The sequence below is a fragment of the Seriola lalandi genome, unplaced genomic scaffold, assembly GCF_002814215.2.
Source record: "Seriola lalandi dorsalis isolate HSWRI2012SDOR001 ecotype SW California unplaced genomic scaffold, Sedor1 jcf7180002054953, whole genome shotgun sequence".
NCBI lineage: Eukaryota > Metazoa > Chordata > Actinopteri > Carangiformes > Carangidae > Seriola > Seriola lalandi.
In genome coordinates, this window is record NW_019525504.1 from 521877 (window position 1) to 532635 (window position 10759).

The following is a 10759-nucleotide window of genomic DNA, read 5'->3' on the forward strand; positions in this document are numbered from 1 at the left end:
CTGAAAGATGGAAAAGGCGCAAAAATTAGGAGCAGGATCCGATCTTATAAATATATACATTTCTCTATATCTTATCAATTTTATAGAGGGAATAGAATTATTTAAAATATTCATTTATTTATGGTTTTCATTTTCATTTTTATTTACTAGGAAATACATTTATTGGAAAGAAGAAGTTTGGTAAAAAATTAAAGGGAAATGAAAGTTTCCATGAGAGAAATTTCACATTTCTGCATTTTCAACAAACCTGTTGAGTAAATGGCTCGCTATGGCACTGTGGAAGCCTACAGGAGACTGTGTTCAACTGATAATGTAAACTTGAAAATGAAAATGTAAGTTACACTGAAATTAACTGGAATTAAATAGCTGCAAATGCTGAACTGAAAATCAGTCCATCATTCTTTTGAGGAAACTTCTCAGAAAACTTTGGAAAATTTCCTGGATCAATCATTTTAAAGAACAGTGAGCATTAAAACAACACAGCTCGTTCTCTGAAGGGGCCAGAACACCAGAAAACACCAGAAAACACAGAATATCATAGAGTGTACAGTATAAAGTGTAATTACAAATATATGGACAGAACAGAATAAGAGTGAGCGATAAGCCTAGTAGTTTCCGTGTTGTATGTACACATGCTTTAGGTTCAAGACTGTTTGTAATCACCAACAAAGATTAAGATTAATGACACATAATCTGACGAGCAGCTCTGCAGCACTGACATGAAATCCTTTGGAGTTTGGGCCGGATGTTTGACAGTAAAAGGAGCAGGAGAGTCAGCGTGAGAAGGCAGGTCAGACAACACCGGAAATTTACAGCTTGAATTTCATTTGCTTGACTAAAAAAAAAAAAACACAGAATTAAAACAACTACGCAGGGACCTTTCATATCATGGGAAAAATGTAAAAAAGGTCTTCATCTCTACTTAATGACCATCTGATGAACAAGGTGGAGCAGCCACTAGATGTGGCCTAGTCGCCAACACGAGAACGTGTTGGTAACCAGCTGCTTATTTAGACATCCAGCAGACACACAGCAACATTATCATTCATGTCCAGTTGTATTTGTGTCCAGTATTCCCTCTCTTTTAGCTCTGTGTTTGGTCTCCACCAGTTCCTGACAAACACATCTGGCTCTTTAGCTGCTAAATGTTCCATTATGTTCACCAGCTGCTGTCTCTGACTGGGTTTATTGGACCTGCCTGCTGCTGCTGCTGGTTGATGAAGATCACTGAGACTGAACTAGAACAGTGAAGATTCAAGCTGTGAAACCAAAATAAAAGCTGAAAAGAGCTAACACACTATGTAGAGCTGAGGGGAGCTAAAGAGTCTTTGTCACTGCGAGTGGCACGTTTTACATAAGACTAGTAATGTGATCCATTTTTAGTATAACGATATTACAAATAAAATTATTACAGATACGACTTTAGGTTTTTTGCCTTCAAACTGGTCTTTGGCCTTTATTTAAATTTTGGCAGTAATTATTATAATAACTAATAATGAAATATTAAAATAAAAATTGGATAGGATAAATAATCACTCATCTCAGGCTTTGCAGGAATATTATGTAAAATATCATAGTGTTATTTTTGTTATTCAAATAAAATGATCTATTGCTTTATTGTAGCCCTACATAAATGTACACAATGGTATATTTGTTTTTAAGTATCAGTTTATGCATGCACACATATACGGATGTGTATGAATGTGTGTGTGCCGGCAGCGATGAACGAACAGGAGCTGGTCCACGTCCCTATCCCATCATGCCCGGGCCCAGGGCGCCAGACGGCCCTGCACCGAGCTGCCACGGTGGGGAACAGCGACGCCATGTCTGCTCTGATTCAGGGAGGCTGTGCTGTCGACCTGCAGGACAGAGTGAGTGGTGTCGAATCCTCTAATGCATTCACGAGTTGTGCGGTTCACAGAATGTTAATAGTTAGTAATGGGAGTGTTTGGTGTCTGTTTGAGGACGGCAACACAGCGCTGCACGAGGTGTCCTGGCATGGTTTCTCTCAGTGTGTCAAACTGCTGGTGAAGGCAGGAGCTGATGTGCACATCGGGAACAAGGTAGGATAGTAATAATCATCGTATACTTTATATGTGGCAATATGAAATTTAGCAAGGGTGGAGGAGGGGCAGCCCACGGGCCAGGCGGACGGGCAGGAGGGTGTCAGCGAGGGCAGGGATGAAGGCAGGGTCTCACTGAAGGCAGAGCAGGAGGAGGTCGATGACGAGGAGGCCGGGAGATAAAAGACGGGATCCCTCTGGAAGCTTTGGGCGGAGGCTGAGTAAGAGGGCGTCCACTGGAGATCTGCCTGGGTGTCGGCAAAGACTCAGGAAGAGACTCAGGAACAGACAGAACAGACAGATGAGGTGGAACAGGCGAGGCGTCTGTTGGGTTTGTCGACTCAGCAACTGTGATTCACCGTAAACTACCTCCATGTAAATATTAAAACACAGCAAACAAACATAATCTGACAACTCAAACATAAATACCAGGCTGCAGAGCTGTTAACCACAAGTACAGTGCTTGTTTGATAGTTGATAGTTCTGTATTGAAACGAATGTGTGAGCTGGGACCAACAGACTGAAATACTGCCGACTGGACGGTAAATGAGGACTGTCAAACTCTTGGATAAAATCAGAATATCTGCTTGTTTTTACAAACTCCTGTTATAGATGATGGTGTCACAGTCTCTACCCCCTAAGTTCAAATAAAATGACTGTATCATGTTGACTAAAGACAGGAAACACCGCCCTTCACCTGGCCTGTCAGAACGCACATGCTCAGACTGCTCGCCTACTGCTGCTCGGAGGAGCCACACCCGACACCAAGAACAATGTGAGTTGTCCCGCATCCCACGATGCACCACAGTCCTCACTGAGACTGAAATTGATTTCACCTGATTAAAAAAAGTAGTTGACTCTCCACCCTGTCACTGTGAGGTTGTTGAGGTATTGTACCACAGTAAGGAACAGTTTCACGACGCACTTCATCATGGTATCCCTGGTTAGAAGATTAAACTAGACCTCTGCTTTGGTTCCAGATGGGTGACACCTGTTTGCATGTGGCTGCTCGCTACAACAACCTGACCCTGGTCAAAATCCTGCTGAGTTCACTGTGCTCTGTGATAGAGAGAAACCAGGTACAGTACAGTTAACAACCAACATGATATTCAGAGGGATAAACTGCTAAATGGCAATGTTTTCTAATGAATGAAGTAATACACTTATTATTAATGGCAGCAGAGGCGCCGGGAGGTTGGTAAGTGGTGGTCATACCAGAGACCAGAGCTGGAATCCACAGTCCCGTCAGTGAGTGTGTCAGGTTTGGTCAACAAATCCCTTTGGTTGGTGAAAGATGGCGGCTTCGGTTTAGATGTGAATGTTCTCTGTATTAAACCAGACCAGGATCTTTCCCACGACCTGAACCAAGAGCTGTGAGAGTCTGAACAGAAACCAGTCTAATGATGCTGGAGTCATTACAAATGACTTTACTGCATTGTACTGCAAGATCACATATTTTGCTGGAAACAACTATGTGAACATTTTGCATATTTGCAAAGTAATATAACGACATGTAAGTAAAACACATTTGCTGCTGCAATAATAATTATAATTCCAAGGAGAAAGGGTTTGTGTCTGTGTTTGCCTGTAGGGAGGAGACACAGCTCTCCATGTGGCTGCTGCTCTGAACCATAAGAAGACAGTTCAGCTCTTACTGGAGGCAGGGACTGATGGGAAAACCAGAAACAATGTAAGTTCTATTTTACAACTAAAACACAGTAGAATCATCATCCTAATGTCTCCAAATATCTAATCATTATCTATCTAATATTTCTAAGCTTCAATTTAATCATCACCTTATTCCAAGACATAGTAACAACGACTGCAGGCTGGGGGGGGGGGGGGGGGGGGCGGGGGATGGTTGCAACACTTTTTCCTAGACAGACCAAACTTTTACATATTAGACTTACATCTGTAGCTAATTACCCATACCATTTAAAGATGATTACATATGACATGTCATTCACAATATTCATTTGAATGGAAGAATTCAGATGTTGCAACTGACCCCAACCCTGTGGACGGTTGCAACACAGATCTGGGACGGTTGCAATATATTAAAAATATATACAATTTCACTATGTAACTTTTGCTTTTTTTTTCTCAATAAGAATAGTATTCTGAAAATATGTTTTGTTTTACAATAATATTACATTTATTTAGTAATATTTATCAAAGAACAGTAGAACCTAAGAACATAGAACCTAACAATTTATTTATTGTATTGCTTATGAGGAACAGAACAGGCAAATATATTATAAGACCATAAGAGGCTACAAAATAATTCCCAAAATGAGTTTATATTTTATTGTGTGTTAAAAAGGAGAATTATTGTTGCATGTGTCGTTCTGTGGGATAGAATTAGCTGCATATTTTGTCTATTTTTAACAAAAAATGTAGAAACAGACTGTTGGTCTGTGTGGTTTGTTGTGATGTAGCTGCTTGGCTTGGAGACGGTTGCGACAAGTTGTTGTAACCGTCTCCACCCTCAACCATGACAGAGCAACATGTGCTAGCTAGACACACTGACACATGCGAACCATGTGACTTAGAAGTCAACACAACAATAAGACGTGTTGCAATCTTCCCCAGTCTCCCCTTCTTCTCCATTTTGCTTTGTGGGATAAAGAGATCTTTAATTAAACTAAAAATATATTATGTTTGTGACACACCTGACTTCCAGGCAGGAAAAACAGCACTTGACAAAGCCAGAGACAACAATCACAAAGATGTGGCACTTCTCCTGGCCAGAGCTCCTCAGGTCAATATGAACTTAATCTAGATTTGATTAGATCATAATCCTGTATTAGATAGATGTTATTGTGTTTTGATATCATAAGCAGCCAGACTTAGTGGTAGCAGTTATCGTCCTCAGGTACATCGCTTCATGCGGGGAAGAACGATAAGGAAACGAAGAGAAAGACTGACAGCTGAGCGCAGGACCCAGTCTTTCACCAGAGTAGAAATACTACCAAACAAAGTAAGAAACTACCCAAAAGATTAATTCTTTAAAGCTTGTGGAGACAAGAGGACAGGTCTCATGAGCAATTCTTCAGTTTTTATTTTGCGTTTGACTTAAATATGACACTACTCCTTTCCATCTGTGTGTCTTGAGGAAGACAGCAGTTCAGCGGTGGAGGAATGTCCCAGCAGTGAACACATGGAGAGCAGAACTGCCGTCCAGGGGAGTCCTCAGTATCAGTATCAGTATCAGCAGCAGCAGCAGCAGCAGGAGCTTCACCAGAAGACCCCAGCCGCCATCAGCAGCTGCCACAAGAGGAGAAGAGTCAAGAAGCAGGTGGGTCCACAACAGAGACACCAGGACCAAGGAGGTACAGCAGCCCTGAGTGCACTGAAGTCACACTTCCATCGGCTGATAGGCTCTTCAACATCAGCTGTTAAGCAACTATTTTGTTTTGGGGTTTTTTTGTTTTTTTTTCTGTAATTCGAAATTTGGTGAAAATTGCTTCCTAAGACGCAGGAGTATCTGGTTGCACCATTAGCAGCTGCAAATCAACCTTTTGTCCTCTCTGAAATTTGCTGTCAGGCTGCACGTTGCTAGAAGATATAGAAAGACAACACTTTTTTCTTTTGTGATTGTATTACTTGAAAGTACAGAAGCAGAGAAAGTTCATTATCCAGATATAACGAGATATTATCAGGAGAAAACAATTTTTTGTTCTCAAAGTGTTCAAGAGTCTTTAAAAGGTAGGTAATGCAGATGTGTCTTAAGGTGCAGTTCATCTAATGGTCATTGGATGGAGGTACCAACAATGTTTGATTGCAAATAAGTCTATTCAAACTCAAGAAATCCAGTTATTGATTCTTGGATTGAAGTTTTCTTGCAGTTGCTCCAGTTGCTAACTCAGTGAGCTAGTAGAAAAGCCAGTAGAAGCTGATGAGCAGTATGATTCCACCTGTTATAAGACCCTCCACATGAAAACAAATGTGAAGTTCCCTTTAGTAGAGCTCTTGATTCTCTGAAGGACAACTACATTTTGCAGGTTTCAGTAACAGTGTGTTGCTTTTACTCCTCTGAAGGCTCTGAATGAAGATGATCTGAGGAAGGGGAAGAAGAGGGATCTCCTCCGTGGTGATGATGACGACAAGGGCTCCGCTCAGAATGGAAAATTCTATCAGCTTTACACTCTGTACCGCGACAAGGATGGCAACATTAGACAGGTCAAACATAATCCAGTTTATTAAGGTTCCAGAGCAAAGTTAGTCACCAACCTTATCAAAACCACTGTGTATGGAGCAGCTTTGAAAACATCTTGCTGCTAAAACTTGCTGAGCTGCACCGAACACACCTGCCATGGAAGCTGAACCATAGGGTACTCTGTGGAACCCGTTTTGCTGAGTGTGCAGCTTATAACTTGTGTTTGCTCTCTTTAGGCACCGGCCAATGGATGCCACTGTAGGCCCTTGATCAAGAAGCTGGAGGGTCAAGTGAAAGCCACGCAGGAGGAGATGAGGCTGCACATTCTGACTGTCCAGGAGCAGGTCAACAGCAGGATGGGCAACATGGTCCAACGGAACAGACACCAGGTCTACATCTACTCTGCTCCTGCAAACACATCATTCCGCTTACTTTCAGTGTCTTAAACCAGCGGTTCAGTTCATTTTCAACGATTGATAAATCTAAGCATTGTGTTCAGACACAGCAGCAACACTGTCAATCGGTTCTATAAATTCACATCAATTTCCATCGTCACTATCATTTCAGATGAATTACAATAGACAATTTTCGTGCCAATTTGACAATTTCTCCTTTTTTTGGTTTGGGCAGATTAAAGTGTTGAACAGGCTGAACCAGCAGAGAGCAGCAGCAGAGAGGAAGAACATGGTTTACAGGATCGAGCAGAGAGTGGCCCAGGACAAGGAGGAAGCTCTGAAGACACAGGTATCACTGACAACACACAGCTGACTTGATGTGATGATTATAGAGCCCCGTCTCTCCAATCAGCATTTATCACCATTATATAACATGTAATCCCACACCAACAAAAATTTTACAAAATCTAACTAAATAACTAGATAACTTCAACATTGTCACATTGTTAATTACCCACGTTATTAGGAGCCCACAGGTCGTCTGTGCAGCAGGTTTTTTTATGACCCATAGTTACATTTTGTTGCTAGGCGACATCCACTGGTCATAGTAATTATGACAGGAGCAATGAGAAAAGTGCGGTGACGTAGTATAAAGAGAGACAAAGTCCACATCAGGAGGAGGTTGTGGTGGATGGATGAATATGACACAGGAAGATGTTATTTTATATTTATTTTCAGACTTGCATGAATAAATCTCAGAAATCTGTAATTGAGTAAAAATTGAGATCTAAGTCCCAGTCTGTAATGACTGATCCGTTTGGTACAATGCAAACAGACGTGAGAAATCAAGAGTCATTTGAGCTTAATCTCCCAATTTCAACAATGAAGTAAATAAAGAAAAGAAATTGAGTTTTTGTCAGCATCTCGTTTTTGTCAGCATCAGAAAGACTGATGATAAGATCTAATGATCAGAGAGCAGCTTTGTTTCTCATCTCACGCAGGCAGCAGTGAGCCAGGAACTGAAGAGGTGGTGTGTGTCTCACCTGAAGGACATGGATGTCCACGCCCCGGTTGAAGCCCAGTATTACAAACTCCTCCCCTCACCATCTGTGGAGCAGTCTGCGGCAGACCCTGATCCGGAGTCCCTCCCCCTGCTGTCGGTGGTCTCAGGAGAGAGCAGCACCTCACTGGCCAACTATGTCAACATCCTGCCATCCAGAGCTGCATACAGTCTGGAAAGCCTGCAGCCAGAGTGGGCGGGCAGGAGGACATACTTTGAAATGAGAGTGGACAGGTCACCAGGTATGTCCAAGAGAAGAGTCCGTGATGCAGTCAAAGAGGCATTCAACAATGATTTATGGCTGTTAACACTGCAAGTGTATCAACAGGCCAGTGGGACAGTGCATGATAGTTTCTATACTATAAACTATAAGAAAACAAGTTTTCACAGCAGAGAGGAGGAAATATCTAGTGGAGAACTCATGTGTAAGCAAACAAGCTTTGATTAAATATTTTTAGCAGTTTAACCTTGGATAGGTTAAGGATGTGACTCGTTTATGGAAATACAAATCTGCATCAGAAACTGCATTGAAACTGAAGGGTTTGTTGTTTTCCTCAGAATGAGGATTTTGGTCCAATTGACATGGGTTAGGGTTAGGAGCTTAGTTGCAGAGGCGGAGAAAGTTGGCAGCTCTATGACTTGAATCAAAGTACATATCCTCCCCGTCAAATATTACTCGAGTTAAAGTACTGGAGAACTTGAGTTCAAAAGTACTTCAGTATTCAAAAGTACATTTTTTATGTCAACACACGGTTGTATTGTTCCACATTTACAGAACCTAATGACTCTGAAACAACCTACTGACTGACTGTAGAACCTGGAGAATAAAAAACTTGTAGAATATGATACAAAGACTGTAGAAATGGACATAAAATCAGCTACTACTACAAGCTGCTGTTTACAAGTTTATCTGGAATTAAACAAACATTTTATCGACATGCTCGGACGGCAATTTTTTGTAGACAGTAATGCAGTTTGCTCGTGGTAAACACAGCAAACATCCATTGAGGAAGACAATGAAAAGCAGTTGAATGCTTCAGAAAAAGCGAGTAGGTGGATGTTGAGATATGATTTCTTAATTCAAAGTAAAATAAAGATTAAAATAAAAAGTGTTTATTAGATAGCACGCAGGAGAGAGATGACAGGAAATAAAGAAAGCCATACAGCAGGATGTCATCAGCTGGACTTAGACTGAATATATGAATTATATGAAACATGTTATGATTGACTGAACGTTCATATCTTTATTGAACAGATTGTCTTTTCATTCTGTGTTAAGTGGATGATTTATCTTTTCTGTTTCTTTCCTTTCAGACGACTACGAGAACACAGCCCTGTTTCCTCTGCCTGCCAACCACACCTCAGGCCCCCCGCGGGACTCTGCTGACCCCCTCTCGCAACCTCCGGGAGCGCAGGACGGTCCTACAGCAGCAGTGGTGTCACTGTGTGGGGAGAGCTTCTCAAGCAGCAGCAGCAGCAGCCAGTCCAGCATCAGCGACCAGGGACCAAGACTCATCACACATCAGGGACACAGCTATGACAGGCAACACAGGAAACACCTTGTGAAGCTGATGAGTGCCCACAGGCATGCAGAGATACACGGTGACACAACCAGAACCCTGGAGTTCTTCATCGACCGTCCCACTGAACCCACATTCAACCAGGAGAGGAAAAATCTGCACGCTATGGAGGTGAGTGTACTAATGGATGGGATGAGGTGTGGATAGGTGTAGCCCCTCTACTTCCAGTCTTTATGCTAAGCTAGGCTAATCGCTTCCTGGTCCAAATTGTTGCACTGTCCCTGTAAGGACAGAGGGGAACTAAGGAAAGGGTGTTGTTGTTTTCCCGTCAGGTAACTCAGCGTTTCTTTGAGACGGTGTCGGCCCAGTTGGAGCGCTGGTATGAGAGGAAGATTGCGGAGTTGGAGCGGCAGACGGGGTTCAGAGCCCAGCAGGACAGGGAAGAGCTACTCCAGCGAATCAGCACGCTGGAGGAGGAGCTTCAGAGGCTGAAGACCAATTAGAATGCAGAAAGCTGAAAAGCCCTGACAGTGACCAGTGCTGAGGGGAGACTGACAGAATGGATTAATTTGAAAACTGAAACACAATTAACAAATAATCAGGTCCATACATAGCGTCATACTGTTACAGTTCATACTGTAAGAGTCAATACACACAGTACTTGTGGTTAGGCTCTAAATTACAGGACTAGCTGGACGGAGACTGTACATATCTAAGATTTGCATATTAAAATATAGTTTATTACTGACCTGAGGCTTGTCCTTACTGCACATCAATTTGGTGGAGATAGTATGCACATAATTAAGTTGAAGGATTTAATTAAATTGCTATGAATATTTGGATGTCTGTTTTGAAATTCATTGCCTCTGCTGCGTTTTGTCGTGTTTGTTATATAGAGATGAGATGGAATGATAATAAAATAATAAATAAAAAGAATAAATAAGTTAAAAGTGGATTGCATAGAAACCATTAAAATAAGTAAGAAAGTTTTTCATTAAAGGAAAAACTTCTTTGTTCACTCTTCTGTTAAAAGTTAACTCAGCTCTGAGGCAAACAGCTCTACACAACCATAGGTTCTGATCACAGCTTCTTTCAGTTGCCCCACAACATTTTACCTACAGGTGCATCCTCACTGTTGGTTTCATCTGCACTTCTTAGGTGGCGCTGTGGAGGGTAACGCACACACACACACACACACACACACACACACATTTCAGAGCAGGTTAAAGGCTAAAGTGAAAAGATAAGTTTTTATCTTTCTTTTTTCAGTGAGCTGCTTCTCTGATATAGTGTGTTCCACAGCTTTGGGCCATAACTGACAAAGGCTGCATCCCGGATTTTCCTACAGCTGTTCCTGGATCAAGCAGCAGGTGATCTCAGTGTTCTGGGGGCAAGAGTTAAAAAGAGGTTCAGGTTAAATCCCGCTAAATGGATCATATATGCCACCTACTGTTGTAAATCTGTACCTGCAAAGCAAAGGAGTATTTGCAGGATTATGGGTAATCCTCAAAGAGATGGAAATTTGCCACAAGGTAATGAGTCTCTGGGTGGTTAGGGGCATA

General features: G+C 41.9%; 1 protein-coding gene across 1 annotated transcript; it reads left to right on the forward strand.

Moving 5' to 3' along the window:
* The first annotated feature begins 1721 nt into the window (after positions 1-1721).
* On the forward strand, positions 1722-10039 carry ankrd6a (ankyrin repeat domain 6a). Its single transcript, XM_087170567.1, has 13 exons — positions 1722-2063; positions 2740-2838; positions 3044-3142; positions 3655-3753; positions 4747-4824; positions 4939-5043; positions 5179-5361; positions 6105-6245; positions 6459-6611; positions 6853-6966; positions 7619-7919; positions 8992-9368; positions 9530-10039. Exons 1-13 carry the CDS (start codon positions 1722-1724, stop codon positions 9698-9700), a joined length of 2262 nt encoding a protein of 753 aa, XP_087026693.1. The 3' UTR covers positions 9701-10039.
* Positions 10040-10759: the final 720 nt, after the last annotated feature.

Coding starts and splice junctions, on each gene's coding strand:
- ankrd6a (XM_087170567.1), top strand. CDS start 1,722: ATGAACGAACAGGAGCTGGTCCACGTCCCTATCCCATCATGCCCGGGC. Junction 3,143..3,654: donor CTGTGATAGAGAGAAACCAG/GTACAGTACAGT, acceptor GTTTGCCTGTAG/GGAGGAGACACAGCTCTCCA. Junction 4,825..4,938: donor TCCTGGCCAGAGCTCCTCAG/GTCAATATGAAC, acceptor TATCGTCCTCAG/GTACATCGCTTCATGCGGGG.